The 17,056-nt window shown below is 36.9% G+C and overlaps 1 protein-coding gene across 1 annotated transcript; it reads left to right on the top strand.

Moving 5' to 3' along the window:
* Nucleotides 1–7,281: 7,281 nt before the first annotated feature.
* Nucleotides 7,282–7,717, top strand: LOC132666455 (peptidyl-prolyl cis-trans isomerase NIMA-interacting 4). Its single transcript, XM_060614520.3, has one exon. The coding sequence runs from the start codon at nucleotides 7,300–7,302 to the stop codon at nucleotides 7,693–7,695; it is 396 nt and encodes a 131-aa protein (XP_060470503.1). The 5' UTR covers nucleotides 7,282–7,299; the 3' UTR covers nucleotides 7,696–7,717.
* The last annotated feature ends 9,339 nt before the right edge of the window (nucleotides 7,718–17,056 follow it).

The following is a 17,056-nucleotide window of genomic DNA, read 5'->3' as shown; positions in this document are numbered from 1 at the left end:
CATATTAATTTCTTCACATGAGAATAATAAATCTACATCCTTTTTAGATTTTCCTACTACCCCAAGAATGGAATTTATGCTTTTTGGAGAGCAATTTGGCTGCACCTATCAATATTTAAAATGTGCATATCTTTCAACCTAATAGCCCTGTAGCTTTTCTATAGGAATATTCACACAAATTTGTTAATTCTTTCAACACATTTATTGAACCCATGTAAATGCTAGTCATTTTTCTAGGTTCTCATGAAAGAGTAGTTAAAAGAAGGAGAAAAAAAAAGCCTAGGGAGATTATAGTGTATTGGGATAAATCCACACTGGATAAATAATCAGATAGTATGTTGTCATTATTAATTTTGATAAATATGAAAATTACATTATGATAAACTATTTTAACATTGGGTTTTCTTCTTAAAGAGCTAAAAAATGCTATGCTTACCTTTTAAACTCAATCTTTGGTGGTGTATTTCCAAAGTGTTCCACATATGTTCTTTCTTTTTTAAAAAATATACCTCAACATACAAATCCCTTCAAATCTAACAAACCTTTGGCTGAGATTGACAAGTCAGTCCTTTCAACTCATTCAATGATTTTAGTCTTTGTCCTAAATGTATTAAGATATTTAGGCCCTAGTTTCTTAACCAGCCCATTCATTTTTCTATTGTGAATTCATTTTTCAAATAAGGATAAAATATAGTAGGATATCAAAGAATTAAACAAACACTGCTACTTGGGTACAGCCAAGAAGATAGGTGAAGCTAAATTTTTGGCTGCACTGTTTCTAAATCATTGATGAGAAGATGGTGTAAAAGAGTCCAAATTCAAGGTACAGAAGGTAGTCTGCATGTGTTAATGTTTAATGTATTAAAATCTTCACTTTAATATATGAAAAGGAATGTATGAAAGCTAAAGGCCAACATAAAACAAAAAGTTCTTTCCACTGTATTGGAGTAACAGCTAGAATAAAGTTGTGGTCCTTATCAGTGGTTTAGTTTTCAAAGATGTCATCTGTAATTATAGCAACAGACACCAAGGATGAAGCTAAGCTATGAACCCACAGAAAATTCAGACGTGTCTGAGTATACATATCTAGAAAACAAGTGGGATTTGGCCACTGAAGGTCTATTCTTAAAAAGGCCAAGCATGCTCCTGGGAAATACATCTTTAGGTTAGCAGAGACTTTAGGAGTACCAGTTTAACCCAAGTAAGGGTAAAAACCTAGTGTTCACAGAGGTATGATTTTGGTCAAGATTATATACAACATGCATGGAGACTTCTTCAAAGCACTGGTAAGAAGAGGCCAGAATGACCTTGGAGTGACCTAGGTAGTGGGGGGGAAATAGAGAGGAGGTAATACCACAGAAATAGTTTGTTTTGTTTCTGTTAAAGTGAACTTGTGACCCTTGATCCTACTTTTCTGTATCTGGTGCACCCTGTGGAAATGTGAGTTAGATAACACAACACTAGGCCCTAACTAGGGAAATCCATTATGAAGAAGACACTGTACCAAGTTCTTTCTTTCAAGTTTTGGTTGATTTTTCATTTTAGAAGTAGAGTTTTTATTTGAATCATGAGAAGAACAGATACTATAGAAAGACTAAGGGCTCATTAACGACCCTAACCAGTATAAGCTGATGTCTTCAAAATATGATAGGGAAAAACAACAAAACAAAAAAACAAAACAGAACAGCCAGCCCTGGCCTCCAAGGGTCGGGGCAGGAATTGACTGGTAGAGGGTATAAGGGAATTTACAGGGATGATGACAATGTTTTACAACTTGATAGGGTTTGAATTATATAAGGGTATTCACTTGTCAAAAGCCAGCAAATGGATAATAAAGATTTGTGCATTTTTTACATGTAAAATTTACCTCAAAAGAAAAAATTGTAAAAAATATTGAACTCTTGCTAATGATATGAATGCTGAAGCACTTAAAGGAAAATATATCAATGTCTACGATTACTTTCACCAGTGAATATATCAAAAATTAAGATGTATTAGTAGGTAGATAAAGGGCTAAATAGATGCTTGTAATAAAACAAGCAAAATTAAAATGTTACTGTTAGAATCTAGGTGGAAAATGTTTGAATTTCACAGTAAAATATTTTCAAGTTTGCTGAACATTTGAAAACTTTCATAATAAAACATAAGGGAGAAAAATTAATATCTTGGCTCTAAGAAAGTCTGAAGTCTAAAAGGGACCAGAGTAGGCTGACTGGATCTATTTATACCTCATCCAAAACCAGCAAAGAACCAGTATGGAATGGGAATAGGCAAGAGCAGTATGTCAGCTCATCTCATTTCCACTGCCTCCAATTCCCCCCAGCACCCCCCAGCACCTCAGGTTATGTTGATTCTCCCACCTGGAGGGTCTACTTTGCCTGGTTATCCAGACATTCTGTGTGTGTCAGGCAGTCAGTATGCAAAAAGTTACAGCTGTCCACTATACCCCTCCCAACTCAACACAAACATCACACTCCAAACAAACAAGCTTACAAGCTGACACACTTGCCCATATTCCCAGTCTCCTCACTGGCTTCCACGTTGTTGCCTGAGTCTCTTTAGCCCACAGTCAGTTTGGGATTCAGTGCTCCCATAATCACCACTGGGTTTCTGGGATTACCCTGCCCCTTTTGATTCCAGCTCTGAAAAGCTCTAGTTGAAAGGGAAGAGTTTCTGTTTTGGTTCAAGTTATCTCATCAGGTTTCTGTGGTCACTCTCCCAGTTGGTGCCTGTGGCCCAGCCTATAACATAAATAGATGGTGACTGCTGTACCAGAATTACCTCTAGGATAGGCAGCTTAAAGAAGAGGGCTACAAAGGGTCCTTGACTTGGAAAGCATGAGGCTGAAAAAAGGGTTAAGACAGTAGAAGCTACATCTAAAGAGGCTGAGGTCAAGCCACACAGTTATACAATATATTTAAGTCCCTACAATGTGCTAGGCACTATTGCAGTCCAGTGGTGAACAAAACAAATACAGTCTCTGACCTCACAAAGCTTACATTGGTGGGAGAGGTAGTAAATAAACACTAAAAAAGAAATATATACAAATACATATACATATATATTAAATTCATTATGACAAAAGAGATCAAATATTAAGGAGATCCACTTTAGACTGGGTGGGGAGAGAATGTCTCTGAAGAAGTGTCATTTAAGCTGTGACCATGTGAAGTGTCAGGGATAGAGATGGACAAGATGGAAAGCAGAAGATGTGAATATTTGAGAGAGATGAATGTTCAAAGAAGGGAAGAGAGCTTGTTTGCCTGGAGCAGCATGAAAAAGGGAGTGTAAGTTCTTGGATAAGGCTTTAGACAAGTGAACATGGGCCAGACCTTTGCAGTACTACTCTGTGTTAAGGCCTCTGGACTTAAGTACAGTGGGAAACCACTGGGTTTTAGGCAGAGGTATGAAGTCTTCCTGAGTGCCATCTGCCCCAGAAATGGCTCCAGTTCTGGGTACCAAGTCTTCTGGATCAACACAAGAATGTCAGCTCCAAGAGTTCAGATTTTTATCTCTATTGCTCGCTGCTCTATTCCCATGCCTAAAATAGCAGGAACTTGGTATACATTTTTGAGTAACCAGTATTGTCTCTAAGGACAATAGGCCTTCTTTATGACTGCAGATTTAGGTCATACTCAGTTTCAATGGCTCTGCCCTCCTCTAAGCATCTAACTATGGTTTCAGCATCATAGAAAAGAAAGCTTCACCAAAAAGAAAGTTTAACCCTCAAGCATATATCCCAAGAGCCAAAAGCTTTTTAAAATAGAAGTCTATCTATTTGGTGTTTTGGTCACAACAGTCTTGTTGGGGAGGGAGAACAATGGTTTCATATAGTGTATATAGTAAGTATTACGAAACCTACAGTTGCAAGTAAGAAAAAATGCAAATTGTGAAGCAGTGGTAGGAGAGTATTGGTGGAAAGCTGAAAGTTAATGGTTCATGTAAGTAAGAGTTCAGAGGTAGATCTCCAGCCAAGATGTTCAGGCATTGTCATTACGATCCTGTCTCTTCCCATCCATGCTCCAATTCCCCTTACAGGCTTTATTCTCAAATAAGGTCTTCCCAAATGGTCATAAGGTCAGCTGGTAGTAGCTCTGGGTATACAGACTACCAGTCTAGCAACCCTAGTAAAAAGAGAATGCCTCTTTCCCACAGTTTTAGTCACTCTATTGGCTCTGATTGGCCTGATTTGGTTTACATATCTACTCCTGAACCAATCACTGTGACCAAAGGAAGGTACTATGCTTTGTGGCCACAACTAGATGGTTTTCCCACCACTGAAGCAGGGGAGAGCAGTCAACCTCGCCTGAAACCCACGTACAGAGAGGGGTCATTCTCTAAGGGAAAACCAAGATGCTAATGCCAAAAGAAAGGGAAGCAAATGTTGGGTAGACAAGTAAAAAGCCAACTACATAGTGTTAAGAATCATTTCTATGCGAAAAAATATGGAAGGCAGAGAATGACTAATAAACAATTGGTTTTTTCAAAGGAACACACATATGATATGAGTAAAAACCTTTAAATAACAGACTCTGTGTATATAAACTTCCTGCTATTTTCTCAAGGTTCAGCTGGGTGCAAATTTCAAGTGAACACTCCAATCAATGCATGCACTTGGAAAAAAAACCACAGCTTTCAATTTATGTTTATCCTGACATGCGACGGGAAAGCAATAACCATTTATAAGAATTTTATGCATTTCTAAGGAATTTTTAAATTAATATTTTAAAATTAAGCTGAATATTGTTACAATGTGAAAAGCTAAATGTGGAACTTATCTCAAACTGCTATATGCTATCTGCATAGTATTAAGAATTACTTGTGTTTTGGACCACTTATTTACTTAATCAAAAATATACTGTTTTGAGAATCTTTATACTTAATCAAAAGCTTCAAAAATCTTAAGAGTAAATCTGGCTGAACCAAATATGAGAACATTGAAAAATGCTAATTGCTGTGAAACATTACTGGAATAATAAAGTAGACCTTGAAACAAATTCTACAATAATGAAGTCATTCTTTAAAGAGAATGACTGAAACTGAAGAGGAAAAAAAAAAAAAAAGAACTGATTAAGGAGAACTACAACTACCAGATATGCAAAATCAGTAAGCTACAATCAAGATGGAAAAGCACGACAGAGGAAATATAATACAACTTTTGAGTCTTGCAATGCTAGTAACAGGGAAAAGTATTAAACACATTGAGTAAAACCAATAATATACTATTAACGACTATTAAGATTTGCAAGAATAGTATGTCAATATAGCTGAAAACAACAAAATAAGCTCAACTTTAAGCTTCCATAAAAGGGTGACTAAGAAAAAGTTAAGACTAAGTAATCAATAGTCTTATTAATTGCTATATCGCCAAAGCCTAGAATAGTACCTGGCATACAGTGGACATTCAATGTGTTTTGTTCAATTAAAAAACAGAATATGTAACCACTCTGCCCAGTTACTTTCATTAATTAAAAGAGAACAATTTGGCATATCATTTGGTGAATCCATTCACTCTTTGTCTTTTTTTTTAAATAGGCTTCATGCCCAGTGTAGAATCCCAACACGGAGCTTGAACTCACCACCCTGAGATCAAGACCTGAGCTGAGATCAAGAGTTTGATGCTTAATCAACTGAGCCACCCAGACACCCCTCATTTGGTGAACCCAATACAGAATTTACGTGAATGTGAAATTACAATTAACTATACCCAGTAAGATTCTGCCAGTCATATGTTGGGGTATATAAGTTTTCAGGTCTGAGAAAGTAACAAAAATCATACCTACTATTTGTATTTCGTAGACTTTTATGGCTACAACCAAGATTCTATCTGTATTGTTTACAGAATACCAAGTTCTATGTTAGGTTTCCCCTAAAGGCATATTCTGAGACAAGGACTAAATACACATTGTTTATTTGAAATAGTGACCTTGACAGGGAAATGAAAATACAGAAAAGTAAAGGCAGCTATTACAGGGTGCATTATTTAAGCCAACTACCACAATGGACACCACAGGGAAGCTCTGTAATTATTCCAGTAAAGGGGTGAGGAGCCTGGTATTTATACCTCTATAACCGTAAGTCACTGGGTTAAGGGCCATCGCCTGAGGAATACTACTTCTCACATACTTTCAGCCTGCACAAGCATGTAGACAAACTGAGTTTTGGTAGCCCAAAGTTAGCCCCCAACAAAGATGTATTTGCTGGCCCTTAAAAATCAAGCGGGCATGCCTGGAAATACTAAGAGAATCTGAAAGGATATGAGTGTGGCACTCATAGTGTCTGCTACAAAAGGCAAGAAATGGCAATTGGTATGTGAACGGAAAAGCCTCTAGAGTAAAAAGAGACGATAATAAAATAAAACTGTAACTTCATAGCACCATGCTAAACAGCCTACTATTGTCCACTCTCAGTAAATCACTGCTGCTTGATGGAAGAGTGGATAAATGAATTTAAGACTGAGCTATCCAGGAACAGATACACCAGAACAGCACACATAGCCAAAGCAGCCCAACTGCACTGAGCTCTGAATTTTATTTTTGAAAGTTCACTCTTGACAACCTAGCTATGAGGGGATGGTTCTCACATAGGACTTTTCTTCTAACAAATAGTTATATACTCCATTTAGCCATAGAATGCCAAAAATAAAGATGATAGGTTAAACACTAACAATTTCTCCTAATATAAACACAATTATAAAGTCAACTAAAAATCTAAAATAAAAAAGCATCTCGAAAGAAGTGCAGTCATTTAACTTCTTATTCTCTGCATATCCTAAATCTCCCACATTCTTTCTCAAAATCTAATGACATTTCAAGACTAAATTTTTAACCCAGATTTCACATCTTATTACATAAAGTCCTACAGCTAAATTTTGCTTTCAAAAAACTTTTTAAGTTTACTTATTTATTTTCGAGAATAAGAGAGAGAGGAAGAGAGAGAGGGAGACAGAAAATCCCAAGCAGGCTCCACGCCATCAGCACCAAGCACAATTTGGGGCTCGAATTCCTAAACCTGAGATCATGACCTAAGCCAAAACCAAGAGTGGGACACTTAACGGACTGAGGCACCTAGGCGCCCCCAGAAATATTGTATATGTCAGTTCAATATTCTTCAATTAGAGGTGAATTATCAATTCTGATATATGTTTGGTTTTTTGTTTTGTTTTGTTTTTTGTAAATTAAGCTAGAGACACAGGAAGTAAGGTATTGTTTTCCAAAGGGGATCAATCTGAGGTTTATTAAAGTTGATAATGAGTCCTTTAGAAAAAGCAGAAATCGAGTACAGCCCCAAGATTCGAAGATGCCGCCCAAGGGAAAAAGCCGTTCCGGGAAAGGGGGGAAAGGGGGAACAGCCTCTGGGAGTGACAGTTCTGACAAGAAGGCTCAGGATCCCAAAGGTAGTGGCAATGCAGTAAAAGTCAGATACATTCTGTGTGAAAAACATGGGAAAATCATGGAAGCCATGGAAAAGTTGAAGTCTGGAATGAGATTCAATGAAGTGGCCATACAGTATAGTGAAGATAAAGCCAGGCAAGGGGGTGACTTGGGTTGGATGACCAGAGGTACCATGGTGGGACCATTTCAAGAAGCAGCATTTGCCTTGCCCACAAGTGGGCTGGATAAGCCTGTGTTTACAGACCCTCCGGTTAAGACAAAATTTGGATATCATATTATTATGGTTGAAGGGAGAAAATAAAATTGTACGCAAGACTGAAAAAAAAAAAAAAGAAAAAGTAGAAATCAATTCTGGGCAAGAAAGTTAAGGTAAGCAATATTATATGAAATTGAAACCAAAGACAACTCCATTTTTATAAGTTTAATAAACACCATATGTCAATTCAAATATGCTACTGTTTTTCTTTTAAGGAAGATACCTTATTTTTATAAACTTTTGAATTGTCTGGATATGGAGAGGTGTAAAACTTACTCTCGTTTAGATTGATCAAGAATTGCTTCTTTTGATATCAGAATGAAATTTCCCTTTAGGCTGTGAATCCAGTTTGGATGAGAATAATGACATACTCACCTTAAGACATTGCTATTTCTCAAGGACATTGCCATTTCCTATTTACCAGGAAAGTTAAAAAATTTAGAGATTTAAAACCCTAACATAAACTGAATGATAATATTCTTCATCCTCCCCAAATTACTAACTTCTACCTAATTGCCATCAGTATAACAATATTACATTTGATGCACTCGTTAGAGTACGACATTCCTAAACATAAACATTTACATTCCTAAACATCCTTGAAGATTCGTTCTTAATGATTGACCTTGTGCTCCTTAAAATATTTTACTCTGCCTAAATTCCAACTTTAATTTCTTCTCCCTGAAACCAAAGAATCTTACCACACCATCCATCCCCAAGTTTTAAGCATAATTGGCCCTAAATTCATAGTAAATGATAAGAAAGAAAATACTATTAGGAAAATCATGATGATACAATTCTAATGTATAATTATCTCATCAAATAAATAAATAGAAAAGGTTCCATACTTTTCTGGAGAAGGCCTTATTCAAAAAACATCCTGCAATAATTAATCTATAATTAATCATTTTTCTTAAGGGACTCCAATATACCCAGAAGCAATTTGGTCATATGATAGCTTAATAGGCAAAAGCCCAGGACCTGATTGTCTAGCAGCTAGAACTAGTAGTGGAATCTAATTCAATAGCTCAATAGAAGATAGGACTACTAATCTGGCTCTAAGCTTTCAGGTAAATAGATTTTGGTGATTTTACAAAGAACCTCACTGGTCCACTAAAATAAGATGTCTTCCTATGGTTACAAAGCTAGTTATTGTCTTTTCAAAAGTGTTCAGAGAATGTTGATAAAATGATTTTATAGGACAAAAGTGAGTTCGTCAAACCTGCATTGATACGCCACCCCTTTAAAGCCTCCTTTTGTTAATCTACTCTATTATAATGGTCTCCTGCTTTAACTAGGCTCCCTTTCTCCAGCCCTTCACTCCAAAGAACTAGTATATAGTATTGGCTTTTTAATTCATATGGTCACTAATGGTTTTGACAAGCAGGAATCTAAAGCATAATCATCCTTTGAGTGAACCAATAAAAGTGAGTTACTGAATGTATAAAACCAAAGATTACAACAAAGATCAATGTGCTGTAATCAAGGTGAATTGTTCCATAGACGCTACTAGAAACAGTCTTCAACTGTGTCCAAACCAAATGTATTACAAATCAGAACAGAATCACTAACATCAACTTTCTTCTTTTAAATAGAAAAATAGGCCCAAGATTAAAATGTTACAATTTTTACTTCTTCAAAATGAATTATGAAAATTATTTGTTAAAATGCATGCTGCTGTCTTATGTGTGACCTTAACAGTTCTCACTCTGACAAGGCTGTGAAATAGAAACTAAGGCTGCCTCAGCCACATTTTAGACCTACCCAATCAGATTCTCCAGGAGTGACACTCACTGACAGATCTTTAGGCTGTGGCTAACTTTTGTTGTCACATCATGTCATCTACTTCTGTTCCTCTATCTAGTATTACATTCACATTAACATTTCTGAACACCACATATTCTCTAAGCACTGTGCTATATATACTTTTACATACAGTTTCATATACATTAAGATCTGGATTGACATTTTAATATTTAACAACTTTGATATGATTCATAAGACACAAACAAAATGTTTTAATATTAATAGGAATATACTATAACTTACAGTGTTACTTATTTAGTTCAATACTGACAGTGTAGGTAGGCAGGCTTCAAATATTAAACAATTATGCTACTGTTTAACATTTCAAGCTAAAGCTATCAGCATGAGTTTAATAATCCAGGCTAAAATTGTCTTCTGCACTACAAGTAGGAGATTCCATTTAAAGAATAATTGTCATAATTCCATTTCCTGAATTCTTCTAATACTTCCAATATTTCTTCAAATATCTGAGCTTTAAATATTGATTTCCCAAACTTATCAAATGTGATAAAACAAGTGAATATTGAAGATCAAACTAAAACACCATTTGGAGGTGATTTTTGTTTAGACTATTTCCCTTAACTTTCAGAAAGCCTCTGGGCATAACTGAAAAACCCTGTTTTTTTTTGTTTTTTTTTTTTCCTGTACCATGTGTTAAAGTTTAAGTGCATTACATAATTGAATTGATTGACAATTTTTAGAAGATTAATTAGCATCCCAACAGAAATTTAACAGAACTTTTCATTAATACCTTAATCTTGATAGTACCAATTTCCCTCTCAACACTTTGAACTCCCAGAGATGGCTTTAAATACAGAGCCTCTATTTACTTAATGGAGCTTTGCACCACTGAGAGTAGCTCTGTGGGGTGCTGGGGAACTCAGAGGAAGACGTGAAATGGGCTGCTTGCGAATAAGAATGCAAAGTAGGCCCTCTCAGCCTTGCAGGTTTCCAGCACTATGTGTCCCTTACCCTGATTGCAACTTCAGCAGAGTGGAGTGGTTTGTTTGTTAAAATAATGAATAGTAGATGGCATCCATTTTAGTGGAAAGTTTTAATTTGTGATTCCCTGAGGCTGTGTGAAATAAAACACTCTTATTTATTCCCGTAAATGAAACCAAATTGCTTCTGGAATTTCTTCTGAGAAAGACCATCTAAGAACACTGATTTGACATATTAGTCTGTGAAATAAAACATTTAATGAATGCACTTTTGTAGTGAACAACATTATTTCTATGAAGATTATTTTTATTTCTGAAGTATGTTCTTATCTGATTAAGTTTTTGCTTTTTAAAACGGATGAAGTATATCATGAGTTTTAAGCTTGCCTCAGAAGCTTAGAAAATAAAAATCCGCCTATTCTGTCTGATTTTACATCTCTTTTATTTTATTTTTTTAAAGTAAGCCCTACTTAGGGCCCAACATAGGGCTTGAACTCAGGACCCTGAGATCAAGAGTCACATGCTCTACTGACTGAGCCAGCCAGGCATCCCTAATTTTACATCTATTTTAGTTAAAATACCAATTATTTCTGAAAGCAATCATTAGCACCACAATAACACCTTATTAATAAATTTCAATAAGCAATTTAAGTGCATTAAATAATAATGTGTGTTTGGAAAGAGGAACTAAAGTTTATCCTTGCAAATTCTAGAAAGAGAAATATGTTAAAAATCAGTAATTTTAAGGTTAGAGAAAGATTTAAATTGACCAGGAGAACAAAGCATTTCAAAACTCTCAAATACTTAAGAAATCTGTATGATAAACACTTGATATGCAATTTATTAAATCTTATCTCAATGATTATAAAAAATACTTGGTTAACCCATTCCTTATACCTGAAATAAATTAAACAGTATTTACTTAGTGATAAAGATACTCATTTACATTTTAGAAAATTACTAAAAAAAAAAAAAAAAAAAAAAAAAAAAAAGAAAATTACTAAGTGCCTGGTACAGCTCAGGCACTGTTGTAAATCCCAACAAACTGCTGAGCACAACGCTTATAATCCCTGTCCCAGTGGAACTAACAACCAAAGGCAGGAGTGGGGAGGGGTGGGAGGACAAAAAATAAACAAGACAGCAAATAATTAAATAAAATAATGTCAGATAGGTAAAGGGTTAGAAAAAAAATAAAATTGAGTAATGGATAGAAAGCAAAGGGGAAAGTTGCTGAAGGAAGGCTAACATCGTTACTTCTAGGGTGGTGACTGAGCTGACACATCCGTGGGAAAATGGGGAAATTACAAATCCAAGTTGAGAACAGCTTACCTGTAGACCACTAGTATATAGGAATAGAAATCTAACATAAAAAAACAGACCTTCCCCTACCATTTATGGAGTCCAGGGCAAGAATACAAATGAAGGCTCACATACGACAGGCCTTATAAGTTCTAACTTGAGATAACAAGCTGGTAAAGGAAATATATTCCAACCTCTTCCTTTGACAATATTACCTTCACCAGAATGTAGTGATATGAGTGAGCAGTCTGCCTTCAGCTCCTGACCTAGCCTCCTCCTCTCCTCAGGCTCAAGTCTATACTGTAAGGAACCTTACCCACCCACATGTGTATACCTTATGTTTAACTTCTTGGAAGTATTCAACATTGAAACAGCCTTTTACCTTGGTTTCCACATCAACATTTTTAGTTTTCCACAAATTTCTTTAACAATTCTTCTGCCTCCACTCATGCTTTAAATATTTTATTTCTTAAGGCTCTGTTTTAAGTCCTATCCTTTATTACTTTGCACATCTTCCCTACATGACCTAATTCATTTCCAGGACTTATTGTCAGCAGGCCTGTATCTATTTCCCTAATGCCGTGTTTTTCCCTAAGACTGTTTGATAATTACACCTGGAAGTCTCTCAAGTCCCTCTACTCAACATGTCTAAAATGATTTATTTTTTTCTCCCCCAACCTTGTTCCAATCTTTCTCTGCTTCTGTAAATAGCACCCTTCCTATCCAAGTTGCACAAGTGAGAAATTTGGGAATTCTTCACATTGCCCTTTTCTTTACTTCCTTTCTCCACATCCAATCACTAATTCTACCAGTTCCATTTCCCCAGTATCTCTCAAATCTATCCATTTATCTATGACCCCTAAGGCCACTATCTATATTGTTCAAACCACTATTAATTCTTTCCTTGACTACTGCAACAGCCCCTAACCTTATGCTTCTTAAACTTTTTCATGTCATGGGGCAGGGAGAGAATAACACGGTAAGATACTCTGAAATGAACTGTCAAGGATCTGGAGGTTATCTATTTGGGCCTTAATAAAAAATACACAATTGCTTTTCTCATAGTATGTAATTTTGAAAAATAAACACAAAACAGAGACCATGTTAAACACTGAACTTATATAAATATCAAGTATAGGGGCACCTGGGTGGCTCAGTCAGTGAAGCGTCTGACTTCTGCTCAGGTCATGATCTCACAGCTCATGAGTTCGAGCCCCGCGTTGGGCTCTGTGCTGACAGCTCAGAGCCTGGAGCCTGCTTCAGATTCTGTGTCTCCCTCTCTCTCTGCCCCTAACTCACTCACATCCTGTCTCTGTCTCTCTCAAAAATAAATAAACAAAAAAAAAAAAAATTAAAAAAAGAAATATCAAGTATATTTTTCAAAAGTTTAATAGGAATTTTCAGTAAGCTTTCCTTCATAATTTTTTTAATATAAGATTTTCTGCTTAAAATGCCTACTATCACTTCCTGATCAAGGCCTTTAAGGATGTTCTCTTTAAACTCTTGATAGTCATGATCAAAGAGAAACTTCGCTCACAAAAAGAAATGAAAAAAGTGTTTAAATACTTTCAGAACCATTTTAAAATTTGCAACAGTTGAAATATTTAAGACTCTAACAGCTCTTCCCTTTTAAATGCAAATGTGATGTTCAAATTTCTCGTGATAATATGAATGAATTTTGAAACCAGTTGAACGTTTTCACATCAAATATTTCAAAAACAATGGAGATTTTATCTGCAGGACACACAGGCACCATCAAAGCAGCTGCCTTGCAGCTAGCTCAGCTGAGGGAGTAAAAAATAAAACATGAGTTATCTGCAAACAGAAATGTCAGTTATATGTAATGTCAGAGAATGCTCTGGAGCTGCACCTGCCTCTACTCCCGTCTCAAAGGCCTATCTTCACCACCCACATTGTGAATGCCTAGAACAGCAGCTCCATTGCCTGCAAAAGACTTAGGATGAAGATGTGGGGAGCAGAAAATATGGAATAAACTCAGATATTTGAGAAATGCATGAATTTAGGGAGCTGCTCTCCAGCAGTGTCACTGAACTGCTAAGGAGTTGGCTATCCTCTGTGTACTGCAGTTTTGCATACAGTACACCAGAAAACTATTTCTGAACTTCCTGGAAAGAATAACGTTTGATCAGGTTGGGCTAGTTTGGTTCTAGGATAGGCAGTAAATATAGCACTTTCTAGGTATACAGCTCAACCTGAATAGACAGATGAATAATGAACAATTGTTGGTTGCAAACAACCATTCCCTGCTTTGCTCCTCGTGGGAGTCCAGATTTTTTTTCTGCTTGGGAGCTCCTACTTCTCAAAGCCTATGATCCCACGAGTCTTCAATGTAAGTTATACAAGATATTTGCAACCTCAAACTTCCTATGCCCTATTGCTCATTCAAGGGTACAGCTGCCAAGGGCTTTTAGTAAAAGAAAGTTCCCTGCTCGTCTGAAATAGCTACCAAAAGAGACACTCTCTGCCATTGTACTGGAGTATGTATGTCATATGAAAAATGAAACTGCTAGAGCCTATATTCTCAATGGGGGTGATATCTCCTCTGAGGGGATGAAAATTGGGGAGAGGAAAAAATCATACTTTCTATGTAGAAAGCATAAAATAGACATACAGTATATAAACAGATATGCACAATACCTGTGGTATTAAGATTTGGGGGGGGGGCATTGAGAAAAAAATCTTAAAAGGCTCCTTAAGGGAGCAATATAACAAAAAGGTTGAGAAACACTGTTCTAGAGCAATGGCAGATACCACCAAAGGCAGAAGACAATAATGGAAACTAAATTATTGATGCTATCATTAAGTTTTTGAGTCAAAGTTTATGACACCTGGGGCGCCTGGGTGGCTCAGTCGGTTAAGCGGCCGACTTCAGCTCAGGTCATGATCTCACGGTCCGTGAGTTCGAACCCCGCGTCGGGCTCTGTGCTGACAGTTCAGAGCCTGGAGCCCATTTCAGATTCTGTGTCTCCCTCTCTCTCTGACCCTCCCCTGCTCATGCTCTGTCTCAAAAATAAATAAACGTTAAAAAAAAAATTTAAATAAAAAAGTTGATGACACCTAAAACCTGTTCTAGCTCTTGACTTTCCATTTAACTAAGCAAATATATTCCCTTTACTGTTGAAGCTATTTTGTATTGTTTCCTGTAAGTCATAACAAATGTCATATTAACTGACAAAATATGGAACTCTTTAATTACATGGCCAATGCAACAGAACATTAAAGTGGAACTATTTTAGTCTGTCTCTGTTAAGCCTTCATGAATATAGGTGCCAGATATCCTCATAACCAAAGGGAGCCAAGTAAGATGAGAACCCCATGCAAAAAGAGGTGTCTGGGTGGCTCAGTTGGTGGAGCATCTGACTCTTGATTTTGGCTCAGGTCATGATCTCAGTTGTGAGACTGAGCTCCACATCGGGCTCTGTGCTGAATATGGAGCCTCTTTGGGATTCTCTCCTCTCTCTGCCCCTCCCCGGCCCTTGCTCTCGCGCTCTCTCTCTCTCTCTCTCTCTCTCTCAAAATAAACACACATTAAAAAAAGAAAAAAAAAAAAAAAAAACCATGCAAAGAGATAGTGGGAAATGGATTTCAAAACTCTTGGTGCTCATCCCATGGATAGTGCAAAAGACAAAGTTGAAGACAGGGGTGAAGGTTAAAGAATAGTTATTAGGACGTTTACATGAGGGTGGTTGGTGGAGAGTGCTCAGACTGGAGGGACTTCAAGGAGACCACCTTGTACGTTATCTCTGGAAATCTGTGTAGACACAACAGACCTGGTAACTGAAGTTGACATGAAATTATGAGGCCCAACCTTCCATTCTCAACTCATGAAAATTAAGGAAGTTAAAGGGAATGCAAAGTAAAAATTGACATGAATTAAGATGGTTTCAGCACACCCCTTCCTCATTTCTCTGGGTTCAAACTGTATTACTTAGGAATCTTTGGTCGTGAGTAACAAAAATAGAACTTGACTCAAATGAAAAATGGGAATTTACCACCTCACATAATGAGAGAAGAGGAGAGGAGAGGAGAGGGGCGGGGAAGGGAGGAGAGGGGAGAAGAGGAGAGGAGAGGGGAGAGGAGGGGAGGGGGGGAGGGGAGGGGAGGGGAGGGGAGGAGAGGGAAGGAGAGAAGGATTGGACCTTGGGGATGACTAGATCCAGACATGAACAGCGCTGGGACTTCATCAGAAGCTAGTGAAAAGGTGCCAGGCAGATCTCCCCACCACACCACACCCCAAAACAAAAAGCAGTCTGCAAGCAAATGGGAGAACTGACTTTAGTATCAATATCATAAGTCCAAATCAGTGGATAAAATATAGAAGCAGAAATAATTGAGATTTCAAAATCATTGTAGGAAATCCACCTAGAAATGTATCCAACAAAAAAATGATAGAAGTATGTGTGTATGGGTGGATGAATAGAGGGACAAATACACACTTGCCCAAGTGTGGCAAAATGTTAACATTAGAATCTTGGTGGTAAGTATATAGGTATTCACTGTAAAATTCTTTCTTTTCTGTATGTTTGATATTTTTCTAACAAAATGTTGAGGTGGGGCAGGGCAGGGCGGGGGGAATCAAGCAGAATAGCACCATGGCTGTAATGATTAGTCCATCAGCAGGATTCTAGTTCTAAACTGAAGGTACAGAAAACAGACCTTACACTCCAGGCAAAGAGAGAACTGGCAAAAAGCTCTTCATTCATCCAGAGCATATAACAAATGTTCCTTGAATTTCCACTTGGTAGCATCCACTGAATTAAGATCAAGGTGTTAAAGAGAAATCAGAAATGACCTGCAGAGTGAATAGCATGAGGTTAAGAGATGACCATCCTGGTTTGGGAAATCAAGTAGAGAAATGACAGGTGAAAATGGTTATCTCATTGACTTAATCTGCTTCTATTTAGTTATTAGTGCACTAAGCATCATTTTAAATGTACAAATAAAGCTCTGATTTCTCACTTGGACAAGGGAGTAGATGATGGTATCCTTTAGAGAGACAGAAAACGCACATGGAAAAAGATATCTGTGGTGGGTAACTTTTGCATTGACTTTAGGAATCTTGAAGTTTAGGTGTTTATGTTGCACCTAAATAAAGATGTCCAACAGGCTGGAAATTCAGGAAGTATTTGAGCATCGGGAGAGATCGGCAGTAGTCACTGATGTGTCATCAAGATTATCATCCAGAGTGTATAGTGAGAAAAGTTTCTTTCATTCTTTTATATCCATTCATCAAACTATCATTATTACTAGAATTACAAAAAAAAAAAAAAAAAAAAGAGAGAGAGAGAGATGTTTTTCAGTCCATAACTTAATTGCCAAATCCAAAGACCTTTGTGCAA

The sequence above is a fragment of the Panthera onca genome, chromosome B2, assembly GCF_046562875.1.
Source record: "Panthera onca isolate mPanOnc1 chromosome B2, mPanOnc1 haplotype 2, whole genome shotgun sequence".
Taxonomy (NCBI): domain Eukaryota; kingdom Metazoa; phylum Chordata; class Mammalia; order Carnivora; family Felidae; genus Panthera; species Panthera onca.
The sequence above is the reverse complement of the archived record's forward strand: the minus strand, read 5'-3'. Positions and strand labels throughout refer to the sequence as shown.